This window comes from Halichoerus grypus, chromosome 2 (genome assembly GCF_964656455.1).
Source record: "Halichoerus grypus chromosome 2, mHalGry1.hap1.1, whole genome shotgun sequence".
NCBI classification, from domain to species: Eukaryota; Metazoa; Chordata; class Mammalia; order Carnivora; family Phocidae; genus Halichoerus; species Halichoerus grypus.
The window spans coordinates 195326197-195344239 of record NC_135713.1 but is presented as its reverse complement, the minus strand read 5'-3'; the positions used below and the strand labels follow the sequence as shown (position 1 = coordinate 195344239).

General features: G+C 42.7%; 3 protein-coding genes across 7 annotated transcripts in view; 2 read left to right on the top strand and 1 right to left on the bottom strand.

Moving 5' to 3' along the window:
- Positions 1-789, bottom strand: part of CEP95 (centrosomal protein 95) — a 36828-nt gene extending 36039 nt beyond the window's left edge. Inside the window, exon 1 of the mRNA XM_036116263.2 lies at positions 372-789. Within this exon, the coding sequence (XP_035972156.1) occupies positions 372-390 (19 nt within the window). The 5' untranslated portion in view covers positions 391-789. The remainder of the gene's footprint in view (positions 1-371) is intronic.
- A 439-nt stretch (positions 790-1228) lies between these two features.
- DDX5 (DEAD-box helicase 5) lies at positions 1229-7884 on the top strand. Its single transcript, XM_036116269.2, has 13 exons — positions 1229-1454; positions 2664-2829; positions 3175-3271; positions 3361-3494; positions 3620-3685; positions 3949-4090; positions 4172-4332; positions 4422-4594; positions 4968-5078; positions 5298-5359; positions 5434-5493; positions 6738-6962; positions 7178-7884. Exons 1-13 carry the CDS (start codon positions 1411-1413, stop codon positions 7579-7581), a joined length of 1845 nt encoding a protein of 614 aa, XP_035972162.1. The 5' UTR covers positions 1229-1410; the 3' UTR covers positions 7582-7884.
- A 2419-nt stretch (positions 7885-10303) lies between these two features.
- The window catches only part of POLG2 (DNA polymerase gamma 2, accessory subunit), a 29374-nt gene continuing 21634 nt past the window's right edge, over positions 10304-18043 (top strand). For 2 of the 5 annotated variants that reach the window (XR_013445164.1, XM_036116270.2), the window contains exons 1-4: positions 10305-10977; positions 14913-15033; positions 15153-15258; positions 16289-16462. Coding sequence is in view for 3 of the 5 variants with exons in the window: in XM_036116270.2 (XP_035972163.1) it covers positions 10416-10977; positions 14913-15033; positions 15153-15258; positions 16289-16462 (963 nt within the window). In the remaining 2 variants the exon portion in view is untranslated. Of the gene's footprint in view, positions 10978-14912; positions 15034-15152; positions 15259-16288; positions 16463-18043 lie in introns of all 5 variants that reach the window. The other 3 variants (XR_004924767.2, XM_036116272.2, XM_036116273.2) reach the window with 2 other exon arrangements.

Genomic DNA, 18043 nt, shown 5'->3' with positions numbered 1-18043 from the left:
GGTACGGCCTCAGTCCCCACAGTTCAAGAACCAGAGAACACGCTGACAGGGGCTGCATTCCCCAGAGAAATACAAGTCGCGGGAAGACGCTTTCTGACTGCCCTTTTTGCAACCAAGTTGCAGGCGTGCTGCGGGCCTCGCCACGGGGTCCTTCTCTCCACACCCCAAAATCGCGCTCGATGGCCTCTAAGCCGACCGAGATGGGGGCTAAGAAACCCGCAGAAACCGCCCACTACGACGGGGTGTCTGTCACCAGCCCCGCGGACAGCCCAGACCTAAGGAGTGCAGCCAGAGGACTCAAGAGAAAAGGGACGTTCGGGGACTTAAACGGCTTCAGTCCACACACACCGGGGCTCCGAGTTGAGACTCACCAGCCTCTGAGCCGGCCATGTCACGGAGGCAGGTCGCCGCCGGACTTCCAGCTGGGCGCGCGGTGGACGGCGTCCTGGAAGGGCCGCACAGCGCAGACGCACCGCCAAGGTGGGGGGAACGAAACTAAAGGGCAGGGGGTAAAAGAGGGAGGGACGTTAAAACGGCTTCTCGCTGCTGATTGGCCATCACAGGAGCACTTCCTTTCGCTGCACGCGCCGAGGAGGCGGTTTGTGGGCTCTGGATACCATTCTTCGCGGGCAAGATCCCGCTAAGGGATTCTCAGGTGGGTGGGTTTGACAGGCCGGGTCACCCAGCAGCCCAGGCCGGTCTCCCGGGGGCATTAGTACGGCACTTCCGGTGAGCTATTTCGTTTCGTATTCCTCCGCCGACTCCAAGTGGAGAAGTAGTGCGGTCCGCTTACCGGAGGGGCGGGAGCAGCCACGTGACAATGTCAGGCTCCGCCTTCCCATCTCACTTGGTTAGGGGCGTGAAGGCTCTTTGGAGACGTAAACATCTCCAAGTGGTCTGAGTGGGTTGGCCTGTGCTGGCCATTTTGTCGGCTGGGCTGGAACTGGAAAAGGGCGGGGTGGCTTCCTTGAGGTGTGGAAAGACGAGAAAAAGGTGAAGGAGTGTAGGCTGAGGCATCTCAGTGTAGGTGGGCCCAGCCATGAAAGGGCCCCCAAACCGGCGACTCTGAGGGAGGGGGAGGGTGGGGGTGGGGCGAGAACATGGCGGATCCCGGAACGCCGGCGGGCGTTGCGGCCTCTGCGCAGGGGCGGGGTGATTAGGTCATAGAGCGGCTCCCAGCAGTCTCTGCGGCGGAGGAGGCGGTCCAGGCTATAAAACCGGCTGCCGGGACGCGGCCGGCACCTCATTCATTTCCACCGGTCTCTTGTTGAGCAGCTTCGGCTCCTGTCATCGCCGCCCCTCCGCCGCTGCCGCCCCCGCAAGGCTTTGCCATCGCCAAAGCCACCTGCAGCGACTCGTCGCACCCGATTCTCTCCACTTCGTTCCCCGCCAACCGCAACCATTGACGCCATGTCGGGTTATTCGAGTGACCGAGACCGCGGCCGGGATCGAGGGTGAGTGTGGGAACGGACTTGTCAGGCCCGGCAGTGGGGGATGGGAGGCCGATGAAGGTGGCGGCGGGCGGGGGCGGCGGGAACTTGGGTTTTTTAGCTTATTCTTAGGCTTTATAAATCGAAGTTTTGCGCCATTTTGATATCTGTCCAAAAGTGACTGAGGGATGTTGTCCTGTTAACGGTCCTCAACCTCGTCTTTTGTTGGCGGGGGTGGGGGAGGGGGCGTCGAAGCCCCCCCCACCCCCGACGATAGAGCAGCTGTTGGGAGAACTCGGGAGAGCGTATTTGATGGGAGAAAAGCGCGACGCTTCGAGGAAAACGAAGTCAGCGCTGTTAGGTGCATCTTCCCGGGAGGTGTTTTAGGGGCCCCGGGAGTTCTATGATAGCCGCGGGGGTCGCCTCCGAAGCCATTGATGCGGCGGGGGCAGGGGGGTGGCTGGCACCGCGGGAATCGGCCATGTGGCTGAGTCGCGGGTACAAAATGCCGGCGTCGGACATGGCGGCGGCGCCTTTGTTACCCCGCCCGGCGGAGGAGCTCAAAATGGCAGCGTCGAGAAAATGTGGCGCAGAGAGAAATGCGAGACAAAGGGGGAAGCGCCGCCCCAGCGGGAACGCCGCCCGGTCCGGGACTCCTCCCCCGGTAGTTGCCAGCTCCTCCTTCTCTTTTTCTTTGCGTTATATAATTTTGTTGTCTTGATCGGGCGTCCTTCCGCGGGATCCCCCCATTCGATAGGCTTGCATAAGTGTCTCTGAGACCAGCGTCCTTGTTCTGTTCTCATTGCTGTTGCTGTCCTATTATTCCTTAAAATCAAAGCTGCTTTGGTTGAAAACAGTTGATAAATAACATTGCTGTTAAGCACCTCCCTTGTATTGTGTCTTTCCCAGACGTTTAATTCCTAAGCTCAGGGGCTACAAGCTGTTCTCTATCCTTGTAATCTGAACTTCAGGCGTTTGGGCAGCTAGTTTCCGACCTGGTAAATCCCGGGCTGTTGACTTGGCTTCAGTAGTGTGTATTTGGGACAACGGGAAGTGGGAGAGGTGGTGCTAATTGTGGCTTTTGAGAGCATGACGGGTGCTAAGTGCTAAGCCTTAAACCTCGAAAAGTCTCTCATTTACGTGCAGTGTATGCCAAGAGAGAATAAGTCTGTATATAAATTTCTCTGTAGACGTTTGAAAATATGAGTAACTTCTTTTTTGCTTTAATTTCAGGTTTGGTGCACCTCGATTTGGGGGAAGTAGGGCAGGGCCCCTATCTGGAAAGAAGTTTGGAAACCCTGGGGAGAAACTAGTCAAAAAGAAGTGGAATCTTGATGAGCTGCCCAAATTTGAGAAGAATTTTTATCAAGAACACCCTGATTTGGCTAGGCGCACAGCAGTGAGTAATTTCACATAGCTTCATTGGGTTGTAACTCAATAATGGTTTCTATCTAGTAAGTAAAAATATGAACAGAGACGTGGAAAATGATGAAATTTAGGGAAATTCACGCTTATAGATGAGGTGGTACTTCGGAAACAGGTGTCTTCAAATTTTTCTACATAGAATGGTTAAATATAACTGCACTTGGTGGATCTTTTACTGTGTAGGTTTTCCATATGTGGATATAGGTTTTAAATGGCCCCATTAAAGTTTAATAATAGTTTATAAATTTAGGGGCTTGCTGGCTGCATATTAGTGAAGGTTGTCATGGTACTTAGTAGATTATTACAATTTGTTTTACAGCAAGAGGTGGAGACATACAGAAGGAGTAAGGAAATTACGGTTAGAGGTCACAACTGCCCAAAGCCAGTTCTGAATTTTTATGAAGCAAACTTCCCTGGTAAGTGCTAGTTTTGACCCCCCCCCCTTTCTTTTTATTTCCTCCTTTCTCGGCTTCACTAAATTTTACTGAATTGTTGCTAATTACAGCAAATGTCATGGATGTGATAGCAAGACAGAATTTTACTGAACCCACTGCTATTCAAGCTCAGGGATGGCCTGTTGCTCTAAGTGGATTGGATATGGTTGGAGTAGCACAGACTGGATCCGGGAAAACATTGTCTGTAAGTGTGGGAGACATTTTGAGTTTTAATTTGTGGTCACGTGCTAGAGAAAATGGATTAGGAATATAAAGAAACCAGAAGCCTTTTAATTTAACTCCTGTTGTTTGTTTCCCCACCACAAATAGTATTTGCTGCCTGCTATCGTCCACATCAATCATCAGCCATTCCTAGAGAGAGGTGATGGGCCTATTGTAAGTATATATCTGTATTTTTTGTTAATTTTTGCCTAGGAGTACAATGCAGTGTTTTGTAGAACATGTAGCAAAAAATAATTCTTGTGGTCTAATGTGGAGACATTAGTTGTATCACGTTAATTTAGCTGCTGACAGAGCTGCCTTGATTATATTTGAGTACTGGACAGCAAAATCAGTGACCTGCCTATTTAATGCCAGTCAGTTTAAAACTAGGATCCAGGAGTTTGCTAAAACCTCTTCCACTTTTTGTTTCTCTTTAGTGCTTGGTGCTGGCACCAACTCGGGAACTGGCCCAACAGGTGCAGCAGGTAGCTGCTGAATACTGTAGAGCATGTCGACTGAAGTCCACTTGCATCTATGGTGGTGCTCCTAAGGGACCACAGATTCGTGATTTGGAGAGAGGCATGTAACAAAAATTCTATCTGTCACTGTTGGTGCTGGAAGTTCTAGATCTCATAGTTACATCTATGTGTTTAATTGAAGGTGTGGAAATCTGTATTGCAACACCTGGAAGACTGATTGACTTTTTAGAGTGTGGGAAAACCAATCTGAGAAGAACTACTTACCTTGTCCTTGATGAGGCAGATAGAATGCTTGATATGGGCTTCGAACCCCAAATAAGGAAGATTGTGGATCAGATAAGAGTAAGTGCCTTTAAAAATGTTTTATTTTCAAACTTAGCTCTCAATTTATTCTTGGAATACAATGCTTTTTTTAATCCAAAATATTTTAGCCTGATAGGCAAACCCTAATGTGGAGTGCAACTTGGCCAAAAGAAGTAAGACAGCTTGCTGAAGATTTCCTGAAAGACTACATTCATATAAACATTGGTGCACTAGAACTGAGTGCAAACCACAACATTCTTCAGATTGTGGATGTATGTCATGATGTAGAAAAGGATGAAAAGTAAGTTTTGTATAGAAGTTATAATTCTAAAACTTTCGCCAGACAAACTTTGGAGTTCCCCTTTCATAGGTTATCTTAAAAGTGACTTTCAGTTGGGTGGAACGTGAATGTGTTCATTTAAAATTAGTGTGTCAGTCTTCCTGAAAAATGTTTTCCTTCATTCACATAATTGGTTATCACTATATTTATAGCATTCCTTTAGGTGAAAGAACATGCTTTGTGGCTTAAGGATCAAGGGCAGTTGCTTGTTAAGTGTTCATGCAGGTGTTTTTACTTGTTGTAGCCGTGTAACTGAAGGTAGTGCTTCAGTGACCTTAAATGCGTGGCCATAACCATGGACTACTTTTAAAATTCACAATTTTTTTCCCCCAAGACTGATTCGTCTAATGGAAGAGATAATGAGTGAGAAGGAGAATAAAACCATTGTTTTTGTCGAAACCAAAAGAAGATGTGATGAGCTTACTAGAAAAATGAGGAGAGACGGGTATGTGGGCTTCTTCCATTGAAGCAGGTGTATGAGAGCTGAGGTTGGGGGGGGGCAGACCGATCAAGAGTAAAGATATAAATGTTATAGATGACCATTAGCTGGTGTAAATAAAACTGCTTAGGTGAAATTAAAGGAATTGGTGACGAGATAGGTAGTAGACTAAAACCTTCCGGGTTTCAAATGTGAGCCTACTGATACGGTTTTTCTTTAATGTAGGTGGCCCGCCATGGGTATCCATGGTGACAAGAGTCAACAGGAGCGTGACTGGGTTCTAAATGGTTAGTCAAATGAAAAATTTTTTTTCTCAAAACCTGGAATTCTCAGATTATTGATGATTCTTTCTCTCTCACAGAATTCAAACATGGAAAAGCTCCTATTCTGATTGCTACAGATGTGGCCTCCAGAGGGCTAGGTTAGTAAAAACTCGAATTCATGGCTTGGTTTCCCAGAAGATCTCCATATAATTCTTTTTAAAGAAAGTTTATTGCTTTCTTTAACCTCTGCATTTTTTCTAAGTTTTTTTCATATAAAGGTGCAGTCTTTGTGGCAAGGCCTAGGCATGACAATCGGAGGACTCGAGGGGGATGGAGGACTAGTGATCGGCTGGCTGCTTCCAGTCGAATAGAGAGGTGAAAAGCTGAAAGTGTGCCAGTAATCTTCAAAAGGCAGAACATACCACCTCTGCCGCGTAAACTGTTCTCTCTGGGGGAAAAAAATGGAAGTTATCCTCACAGTTCACTGCCGTGGTATTTCTTCTGTCCCATGCTTTGCATGACTGCCATGGTACAGCATTGTTTCAAACTGTTCACTGTGATCTGTGGGTCTTTGAGTTTCAGTGAGTTTGCTGAAATGTTGAAGAAATATTTCCAAACTTCAATGTTCAATGAAATTTTTGTTCAAGTTTGAAATGGAGAGAGCAGCTTTAAAAGGTACTAAGCCTTTTACAAATTGGTGAGTACTGGCACATGAGATCTAGATCAGGAGCAACTTCTCACATTTAGTCAGTGGGAAAAGAAAGCAGTGCTTTGAAAGTTCCTCCCTCACCTACACAGTAGTCGTCATGTCGAGACCTGCCAGAGAGAGACACATTCTCAAGTGAATCCTGGCTTCTTGGAAGCGCTTGCCTAGACGAGACACAGTGCATAAAAACAACTTTTGGGGGACAGGTATGTTTTTCTTGCAGCTGCGGTTGTAAGGTCTTGGCAAGACAAGCAGTGTGGCCAGAATTTTGAACTTCTGATGAGTGTGTAATGCAAAGGACCATGTACATTTTTGTTCAAAGGTCCTCAAAATGAGCACATGAAGAGGTTGCTGTGAACCTTTAAGTGGCCCTACTGCGCAGAAGCATTCAGATGTCACTTGATGATCTGTAAGGGGACTTGGCTGGTTTGGGAATATGTTAGAGAATACACGTCCTTTTGACAGGCTCTCTATCATTGGGTGGGTAATAAGACAGGTAGATGGTGTGCTTTTTTTTTTCCCCCCCTTCCAACCTCAATGGTATTCCTACAGAGAATGGATAACCATTTTAACTGTATTTTTTGCAGCCCATACCTTCTTGGGAATACAATTGTCTAACTTTTTATTTTTGGTCTGGCTGTTGTGGTGTGCAAAACTCCGTACATTGCTATTTTGCCACACTGCAACACCTTACAGATGTGGAAGATGTGAAATTTGTCATCAATTATGACTACCCTAACTCCTCAGAGGATTATATTCATCGAATTGGAAGAACTGCTCGCAGTACCAAAACAGGCACAGCATACACTTTCTTTACACCTAATAACATAAAGCAAGTGAGCGACCTTATCTCTGTGCTTCGTGAAGCTAATCAAGCAATTAATCCCAAGTTGCTTCAGTTGGTCGAAGACAGAGGTTCAGGTAAGACCAACCTTCATTAAGAAATGTTGGTGATTTGGGGTCACATGATTGTCTACAAATCCTTTAAATGGGATTGGCGGGTGAGTAAAATCTTCAATATGAAACTGAGAAAACACTTCACACATAGAGTGAATAGAGCTTCCTAATTCCTTCTGTGTTCATAATGATTTGTGCCATGGAAATAATACGCTTGCAATTTTTTTTTTTCTTGACAGGTCGTTCCAGGGGTAGAGGAGGCATGAAGGATGACCGTCGGGACAGATACTCTGCGGGCAAAAGGGGTGGATTTAATACCTTTAGAGACAGGGAAAATTATGACAGAGGTTACTCTAGTCTGCTTAAGAGAGATTTTGGGGCAAAAACTCAGAATGGTGTTTACAGTGCTGCAAATTACACCAATGGGAGCTTTGGAAGTAATTTTGTGTCTGCCGGTATACAGACCAGTTTTAGGACTGGTAATCCAACAGGGACTTACCAGAATGGTTATGATAGCACTCAGCAATATGGAAGTAATGTTCCAAATATGCACAATGGTATGAACCAACAGGCATATGCATATCCTGCTACTGCAGCTGCGCCTATGATTGGTTATCCGATGCCAACAGGATATTCTCAATAAGACTTTAGAAGTATATGTAAATGTCTGTTTTTCATAATTGCTCTTTATATTGTGTGTTATCAGACAAGATAGTTATTTAAGAAACATGGGAAATGCAGAAATGACTGCAGTGCAGCAGTAATTATGGTGCACTTTTTCGCTATTTAAGTTGGATATTTCTCTACATTCCTGAAACAATTTTTAGGTTTTTTTTGTACTAGAAAATGCAGGCAGTGTTTTCACAAAAGTAAATGTACAGTGATTTGAAATACAATAAATGAAGGCAATGCATGGCCTTCCAATAAAAAATATTTGAAGACTGAATTAAGTGGAAATTGTACTTTATTTTACATATATAATGTCATGTAAAACTTTGCTTAGATGGTCTGTTTTTTTTTTTTAACCATAAAAACTTAAATTGACTGCTCCTTTCTCTGGTTTGGGAAGTGGGGAGATCAGAAGGCCCTTCTTAGAATGATCTATTTATAGTGCAAGAATTAAAATGAGATTAAGTAAATTTACAGTTGTAGGCTGAATTGCATTAAGGCTCTCTGTACCTCATCAGGTGAGTCATTTAATAGCCTAATGGTTAGAATGGTGAAGTGAGATTAAAATAGGAAATAATCAACTGTATAGCCCCACCCTCAAACTGTTTAGTGTGAGAGCAACATGGATGACTTTATTCCTCCAAATAACTTGCTTTTCCAGAATAATTCTTGGCTCTATTGTAAATTACCAAAACGGTGAACAAAGCTAAAAGACTACACCTTTTAAGATCTTTGGCCAAGAGCTAAGTTTGAATTTAATATAGATTGTAGTATTCAGGCTCTTGGGGCACTTAACTGGTTACACTGGGAATCATGAATGTCTTTTATGATAATTCAGGGAACTCTAGAGGACTTCAAACTGGACGGTCTATTCATATTCAGAGAAAATCCTGTCGAAGTTAACGATTAACCAAGAGGAAGCAACATAACCAAAAGCACAGTGACTATTGTACAAGTCATCTTGTTAGGTCAACATGTTTTTTTATTGCTAGAAAGGGGAGGAGGAGGGGGTTTGTTTTAGATTTAACTTTGGCTCACCAACCTTTCTAATAGTTCATTTCAGTAATGACTAGAAATAGGTCTGGATGTCTTCCCAGAGTCTGGTATATATGTTCTTTTTTGTCAGGAGAGGAGAGGTCTTCATGAGACTTCACTTAAATTCTGGTTATTAAACTGAGGCTTTAATTGGTGTCAATGCCTTATCTCTAAAATGTAAAACTTAACTAGAATTTGCTTGGGGTAGGGAATGGGGAAGTGGTATTTTTAGGACTAATACATTGAAAACTGATTCAGCCTCTCTAGTGACTTGAACAGTTTTCAATAGCATGGTTAGTCAAATTCATTATGACTTTTAACTTATAAGAAGCTTTTGGGGTAGGTTGGAGTATTTATTACATATTTTACTGTTTAATGTCTAACGGCCTTTTAATTTGTAAACATTTATTGAAATGATTGTGGGGCTGTGGAAAACATTTATCTATTTACCTTTGAAGTAAGTTTTAAGACAGTCCACTTTTTAGCATGTGTGTTGTGTCCAGCCTGTGGTTGTCTGAACTAATAAATGTGATTTTTCTCCCCATTCTCGCTTTTATTTATTTGTGTATAGGCCTCTTCCCTGGTGTGTGTTTCCTGATCGGAAAACACGATAATAGAGCCCAGCTTTTAGTGGAATTTAAGTAGATTTTTTTTAAACAAACTTGTTCTACAGCAAAACGATCTTAAAAGTTTTTTTTACACAAACTCCTGCACACGTGCTTGTATAGAATGTTTTTGAGCCTGTCCTGCAACATGTTACACAATGATGAATTGACAGTTAAAATTTAACTGCTAAGCTGTCCCCCTCCTTTCATAAACTGCCCCTTGGTAGTTTAATAGAATCTAGTAGTACTTTCATCTGCATTAATCTTTCAAGGTTACCCTAACCACTTCAAGGCAGGCTAGAAGTAGGGATCATGGGCTTTGGAAAGCAACCATTTTCCTCTGGGCTGTGCCACTTTCCACTATTTGGGCAATTTTGAGGGCTGAGTGTGTAAGTGAACAATTGTGAGGTCACAAGTGCCTTCTAGGTTAAAACAGGTTATCACGTTTTATTGCATGTTTTGATGAGTCTGAAGGGTTCTCTGATAGAAGAACTTGCCTTTATATTAGATTATCAGTGTGCCTTCACGTTCACCTGGGCGGCTTGTTTAAAAAAGCTGGGCGGGTCTTCAAAAATGTTCTCGGGGGGTGCAAGCCCTGCTGGCTGAGAACTCCACCATGTAAAGCTCATCCCGGTTTGCCGTCCCAGCACCATCCCCACTCCTGTAGGGAGGCAGCATGGCGGCAGCGTTTACAATGAATAACGGCTAAGGCCTGGGTCTCTAAACCACCATAAAAGGCTAAGATTTTGAAAGTGGGAACTGGTTTACTTTCGCCAACGCTTAAATTTGAAAAGGTGTATTGGTGATTTGGGGAACGCCTAAGTATTTTGATGGGATTTGCAAAAAAATTGAGAAGCAAAGCTGACTTCTAGTACCGCATGATAGTGAAAAAGACGGGAACGACATTTATGGGTGCTAAAGACCTAACAATTAGGCAGGGCTTAATGGAGGCGGAAAACGGCAGGAGGTCTGCATCGGCCTTAGCAACAGGGCCAGGCCCGCGGCGGCAGCAGCCCGTACACGGTGACGCGCTTCCGTGGGTGTGGCCGGCCGCGCGCCTGATCACTTCCGTCGCGCCTGCGCAGTTGGCTCCCGGGCTCATGTTTGTGGCGGTTTCCCGGGATCGACCAGTTAATGGGAGACTGGGCTGTTTTAACTGCCGACGGCGATGCGTTCTGGTGCAGCGGTCAGGGCCTGCCAGAAAGTCTGCAGGTGCCTGTTGTCTGGGTTTGGAGGTCGAGTGGATGGGGGGCAGCCTGAGCCGTTACTGGAAGGGAGTTTTTCCTTCGGAGTGCCCGTGAGGTCGCACGCGGAGCTGCCCCGGGGGAGCGAGCCGACCGAAGCCCCCGAGTCCGGTGAGGGGAGCGAGGAGCTGGTAGAGATCTGTCAGAGAAGGCATTTCTTCAGTGGCAGCAAGCGGCAGCTTAGCCGACATTCTCTTCTGAGCGGGTGCCACCCCGGCTTTGGCCCCTTGGGCATAGAGTTGCGCAAGAACCTGGCAGCAGAATGGTGGTCCTCAGTGGTGGTGTTCAGGGAGCAGGTCTTCCCGGTAGATGCCCTCCATCATAAGTCTGGCCCTACGCTGCCTGGGGACAGTGCCTTCAGGTTAGTTTCCGCAGAAACTCTACGCGAAATCTTGCAAGACAAAGAGCTGAGTAAGGAACAGCTAATAGCATTTCTTGAAAACTTATTAAAAACTTCTGGGAAACTACGGGAGAACCTTCTTCACGGTATGCATCACGATTTCATGCTTCAAAATAGATGGGGTGGAAAGGCAGACTTGCTAGATTTCGCGGATTGCAACTGGTCCTTTATTCACGTGGAAAGGAAATTATCTGGTTCTCATCTTTTTGAAGTAATTGGGTATATTGATAATGTTTCTACCAAGGAGAAAACTGGTCTATGGAATAGTTACTGTTCCTTAAAGAATCTGGCTTGAAGGACCAGGTGACGCTCTCAATTTCATGCGGCAACCCTACAGTTCAATTGAGCAGCCCTAGAATTAGGAGTAAATTAAATCATATGAATCATTTGTTCGTCGTTACCAAGATGTTGGTAAATATTTCCACAGTTACTCCTTAATTTTACACATAATAGGCTAATCAAGAGCTCGGTCTTCTAGAGCAAAAAGAAAATCCTCCCCTCTCCCAATTTTTCCTACTGAAAACCTATCTACGACTCTGTTGTTTGAAGAGCCCTTTAAGTGATTTTTGAGTCGACTAAAAAATAAGAGAACTAATCAAGCTTTATAACATTCTTGAGTGAATACACAGAAATTTGTGGGGCACCATTTGCCTCTAAAGTTTATTTATTTTTGTAATCTCTGCACTCAAGGTGGGGCTCGAACTCACAACCCTGAGATCAAGAGTCACCTGCTCCTCTGAGCCAGCCAGGCGCCTCCATCATTTGCCTTTAAAGTCAAATAGAACACAGTCGCAGAGATTCTGAAGAAAAAAAAAATTCAAGTTCTTTACAGGACAGACTTGCCACAGCATCTCATCTTTGCAAAATGCTATCCTTACTATTTTAATTAAGTGGCACTACAGAGTAATTTAACCAATGTCCATGGTTCTCTGAAAATTAGTACCCACATTATAGCTTTTTAAAAATTTCCTTAATAATTAAAGCAAACTAAAGCAAACTGGTGAATATTTGTAACAGTTTTGATTTGTACTACTTTCATTATTCCATGATGTCTTTATTTGGGGCAAGTTAAATCACTACTTATTATCATGTCCAAAACAAATCAATCTTTTCATCCCTATTAGAGAATGGAACTTAAGGGCACCTGGGTGGCTCAGTCAGTTAAGCATCTGCCTTCGGCTCAGGTCATGATCCCAGGGTCCTGGGATGGAGCGCCGTGTTGGGCTCCGTATTCAGTGAAGACTCTGCTTCTCCTGCCTCTAAACACCCCCCCCCCCCCGCTCGTGCACGCTCTCTCTCTCTCTCTGAAATAAATAAATAAATAAATCTAAAAAAAAAAAAAGAAGATTGAAACTTAGCTCACTTAGATGTCCATTCATCAAAACCTCCACTGATATACCAGACATTTTCTTTCCTTTATTTGCAGAATCCTTTAGTTGACTAGTGTTTTTAGCTTAGAATTACCCAGTTTACCACTTCTTTCTATTCTTAAGGTCCTTGCTCTCTTTATTTCATGTCTGAACTACTTTGGTAGCCTCTACTTATGAATAGTTTTAAAAAATTCTCAGCCATTATATTTCCCGATACTGTTATTGTCCCATTCTCCTCTGTCCTGTGACAAATTACATATGTTAGGCCTTACCCCCATCTTGTCATCAACTTTCTTGAACACACATTTTGTAAAGTCCACATCCAATGACTCAGATATATCTGTTTTTCTCTAGGCCTTTGGTCATTTGGACTTTTCTCCTGATATTCTGTGTAATTTGTATATAAACTCTAGACATAATTTGAGCTTCTGGGTGGTGTTTTCTTTTCCTGGGAGGATTTACTTTTGCTTTTGGCAGGCAGCTAGAGTGGGAGCATATCTTTTTTTTTTTTAAGATTTTATTTATTTGAGAGAGCGAGAGAGCACAAGCAGGGGGGAGGAGCAGAGGGGGAGAGAGAAGCAGGCTCCCCGCTGAGCAGGGAGCCCATTCAGGGCTTGATCCCAGGACCCAGAGATCATGACCTGAGCGGAAGTCAGACACTGAACTGACTGAACCGCCCAGGCGCCTCATAGAGTGGGAGCATATCTTCTTAATACAATCTGGGATTAAGTTTATTGGAGGCTGGTCTTCAGGGTTTTCATCTCTACTCCTACAGTGTAGCCCTTTGAGTGTCCCTAGTGAAAGGCTGGGGTGTTTACCAGGGCCCCTCCTCCTTGAGGAGCCAGGAACTACAGTTTTTGTACTCCCCAGTCCCTTAAGATGTTAGGAAGCTTCTCAGCTCTGCTACTTGAGATTCAGAAAAGCAACCCTAAATGTTGGGTTCACCTCTCTGCTCCTCCCTTCTCTCCATATTTTGGACCCTCAAGTCCTTACTGCCTTGATAGCTCAGTCTTTAAGCAGATTTTTTTTAAAGTTTCTTGACCAGCTTTTCTTATCTTGCTGATCTACTATTTATTACCAGAAGTGGAAATCTCAAGTAGCTTAAACACAGTGCTGTCATTTAGTGGGACATAATCTAAGTGCATAAAGAACTACAACGAAATCTTGAGTTTAGATTTATTCCAAATAGAAATGTTGGAATTATAATTCTGAAGCTATTTCATATATGTTATAAAGCAAATAGATGGATAAATGTTATTAGGAACCAAAATTTTCACTGTGAGAAAAAAGAGATACAAATACAAAAGAAGACAAGGATAAACTTTGCAATATTAAATTTGAATCAGCAATATCAGTATGACCTCATAATTTTAAAAAACATTATTCTTAACTTTCTTCATTGAAAGGGCCTAGAAATAATGACACTCAATAGCAGTGAACACACCTAGTACCCAGATTTTGATTTCTAAAATGAACCAGTGCTTGAAGAAATGGCTTATCCCAGTCTGGGGCAGGGAAAGTACAAGGTGAGTTTGGGACATTTTATGGTGCTAGGAAACAAAGAATTACTTGAAGACTGGTGAGGTCATGTGAAAAGGACAGATGGTGGCTTGAACTGGACTCCCACTGGCTAAATTTGAGACAAACTGAATATTAAGTATTGATGGTAATAGATCATAACACATTAAAATTAAAAATTTATAGTGTTAATCAGAAAAGTAAATAGTTGAGGCTGCTGGTAGGGGAAGGAGGTGGAGAAAGTTTACTTTTTTACAGAAGCTATGTAATAAATGTAGAAGGAAAGACAGAAAAATCACCATTTTGTGATTTTTGTAATCCCCAGTATAATAATTGATTGAGGCAGGATCATCAATGGATTCTAAAATGTTGGGTGGAAGATTGTTGAGCAGGATATTGTTGGGGAATGGATATTCACTACATAACCAGGTAATCAAATTTAGTTTCATTAATACGGGATAATTTGATATTATTTTCTTCCTGTTAGAATGCAAGAAGACACATACATCAACTGTGTAGTATTTATTTCTGCTAAAAATGATTTACCCAAGTTGATGAAACAATCAGCCAAATCTCGAGTATGACTGGTCTGGACTCAAACCAAAAGTCAATGTCATTAAAAGTTAGAAAAGGAGGGAGGAATCAGGGGAAATGTTCCAGATTAAAGAGACCTAATCAAAATGCAGAGCAGGAGCCTTAATTAGGGAAAAAGAGAACAACAATAAATGACATTTTGAGTGACAATTGGAGAAAATAGAATATCGGCCATATTTTATATAAAATTACGGTATTATGATTAATCTTATGGTATAATAATGGTATGGAGAATAATTTTAGGAGACACATGCTGAAATGTTTTGGGGTGAACAAGGAGAAAAGGTGGCAGAATGTTGACAATTGGTGAATCTAGCTGAAGAGTGTACAGGTATTTATTGTACTATCAACTTTCTTGTAGATTTGAAAATCAAGTTAAAAAGTTGTGGGGAAACTAAGTAGTAATCAATTAAGATCTGCCTGAATAGTTCGTGCTACTTGTGCCGCTGTGTTAGCATTATTATATTAATTTGTTTATAAATTGACCCTTATGACTTGGGTTTATAGATTTATACAGTGACAGATTTATCTTTTGACAGGTGCTTTGGAGCACTATGTTAATTCCTTGGATCTGGTAAACAAGAGACTACCTTATGGCCTTGCTCAGATTGGAGTGTGTTTTCATCCTGATACTAAGCAGACATCTGATGGTGTTAAAAGGTACCAAAAAATGGCAAATAACTTGGCCTTGTATTTAATCAAGAACCAGTCACTTTCACTTTGGGATAGATTATATAATCTTCAAGTAAGTAACTATCTGATATTTCTGCTATCCAAAGAATCGGTGAGAAGACTGAGGCTTCACTGGTTTGGTTTACTTCAGCAAGAACTGCAGGCCAGTGGCTTGATTTCTGGTTACGTCATCGACTCCTGTGGTGGAGAAAGGTATACCCTTAATTTACGAATTAATAGGTGAAGTGTCTTAGTGTGTCAGAGATAATACTTCTCTACAATAAATGAAATTTTATTGATGTGGGGCTGTTATGTTTGTAAGAGACAGCTCTAATCAGTAAGTACAAATAAAAGCCTCTTTGTAATGATTTTCATTGTTCCATATAAAAAGTTACTTTGTTAAAAAATATCTGTTGATGTCTCTCTTGCTCAGAAGCTTTTGTCCATAAGCCTTTGCATTCGAGGTAGAGTTCAGATGCCTCACCTGGCATTCCTGGCTGGTATAGAGTTTGACCTTTGCACACCCTTAAAGCTTCAACCTTTGCTCACTGCCTCCGTCCATGAACTCTCCATATTTGTCAAGATGGTTCTGTGATTTATCATCAAGTTTTAGTACATGCTGAAGAGGAAAGAGTGGGTATTTGTGGCTCACCATTGTCTTGCTTTTCTCCAATTCTTAAAATCCCCAAACACCCACTCAATTAAGTGGAATAATTACAAATAATCACACTCTTCACAGAGGATAAGAATGGTGAGTATACACTTTCTTCTCTATCCCTCTTAGTTTATGGTCACCTTCCCTTTTTATTAACTGGCCAAAAAAAGCTAGATCACTCCAGCAGTTTTTCTCTGTAGTTCTTTCAGGCTAAAAACAGTATTTTTAGCAATACATTTGCTCATATTTAACTGAACTTCATAGTTTTTATATGGGACCTGACCAGTTTCATTCAGTTGCTACATAAAAGTCTCAGGCAACTTTACTTTTAAACATTTAGTTTCATAAATTAATAAAACAAACTTTCTTGGGGTGCCTGGGTGGCTCAGTCGTTAAGCGTCTGCCTTCGGCTCAGGTCATGGCCCCAAGGTCCTGGGATTGAGCCCCTCATCGGGCTCCCTGCTCAGCGGGAAGCCTGCTTCTCCCTCTCCCACTCCCCCTGCTTGTGTTCCTGCTCTCGCTGTGTCTCTCTCTGTCAAATAAATAAATAAAATCTTTAAAAACGAACAAACAAACTTTCTTTTCCAGTTTGCTGTGAGTCCATCTAACTTCAGCAGCAGTGATTGTCAGGATGAAGAGGGACGAAAAGGAAACCACCTTTATTACAATTTCCCATGGGGAAAGGAGCTAATAGAGACCCTGTGGAATCTAGGAGACCGTGAACTTTTACACATGTGTCCTGGAAATGAGTCTCAATTACACGTATGTTTTACTTTAAGCTCCTATCCATCCTTTACCCATATTCTCTAACTGATCATTTCTTTCTTTTTTTTTTTTTTTAAGATTTTATTTATTTTTCAACAGAGAGAGAGAGACAGCGAGAGAGGGAACACAAGCAGGGGTAGTGGGAGAGGGAGAAGCAGGCTTCCCGCTGAGCAGGGAGCCCGATGCGGGACTCCATCCCAGGACCCTGGGATCATGACCTGAGCCGAAGGCAGACGCTTAATGACTGAGCCACCCAGGCGTCCCTCTAACTGATCATTTCTGAAACCATTTGAGAACGGGTTGCAGACATGAGGCCCCATGACCTCTTAATACTGCAGTATGTATTTCTGAAGTGCAAGGACAGTCACTCAGGGTGCCCCGTGGGTGCAAAGTTTTAGAAGCCATGTGGATGGATAGAATTGTGGCTGAGCCCTATGCTGACCCATTCTTGAGCGGTTCCAGCTTTGAATGTTTAGATTTTCTGACTGGCCACAGCTGGAGTTTTATGTGCTATTTGGTGACTAATACAGTCTTCTCAGTGAAGAAAGGTATTTGGAACTTGAAAATAATTAAAACATAGTAGTTCTCCTGGGTGGCTCAGTTGGTTAAGCGACTGCCTTCGGCTCAGGTCATGATCCTGGAGTCCTGGGATCAAGTCCCACATCGGGCTCCCGGCTCAGCGGGGAGCCTGCTTCTCCCTCTGGCCCTCTCCCCTCTCATGCTGTTTCTCTCTCTCTCAAATAAATAAATAAATAAAATCTTTAAAAAAAAAAAATAAATAAAATAAAAAAAATAAAACATAGTAGTTCTCATCTTATTAGAGAAAGTAGATTAATTTTAAATACAAATAAGATAACTAATAAAAAATTAAAAAGGTTATTTATGAATATTTTCCCATAACCCCAACACCATCACATTTTATTTTGCGATATTCAGCTCTCATATGAAACTTAACTTGGTTATCATAGTCATTATAGTTAAATAGTCATTATCATAGTTAAAAACCAATCAATCTTGTGACTAGGAATTTAATTTTCTTTTAAGTTCATTAATTTTTTTAGTAGTCTACACCCAACTCACAACGCCAAGATCAAGAGTCGCATGGTCTTCTGACTGAGCCAACCAGGCACCCCAATCTTATAACTAGGAATTTAAAGACAATCTCTTTGTCATGGCTGTTAGTCTCTTATTTTGTTCATTATTGTGGTAACTTTCACTGTCTCAATGAAAAACTTTATTTTGCAGAGTTTTACTCTCCGTTAAATTGTTGCTCTTCCATTTCCACAGTTCTCAAAATTGTTCATCATTAGTTGACATAATAAAGTGTTATAAAATAATAAATAGAATTCCTGCCATTTTTTTTAAGGAAGGTTTCATTTTTTTTTTTTAAGATTTTATTTATTTATTTGACAGAGAGAGACACAGCGAGAGAGGGAACACAAGCAGGGGGAGTGGGAGAGGGAGAAGCAGGCTTCCTGCGGAGCAGGGAGCCGGATGCGGGGCTCGATCCCAGGACCCTGGGATCATGACCTGAGCCGAAGGCAGACACTTAACAACTGAGCCACCCAGGCGCCCCGA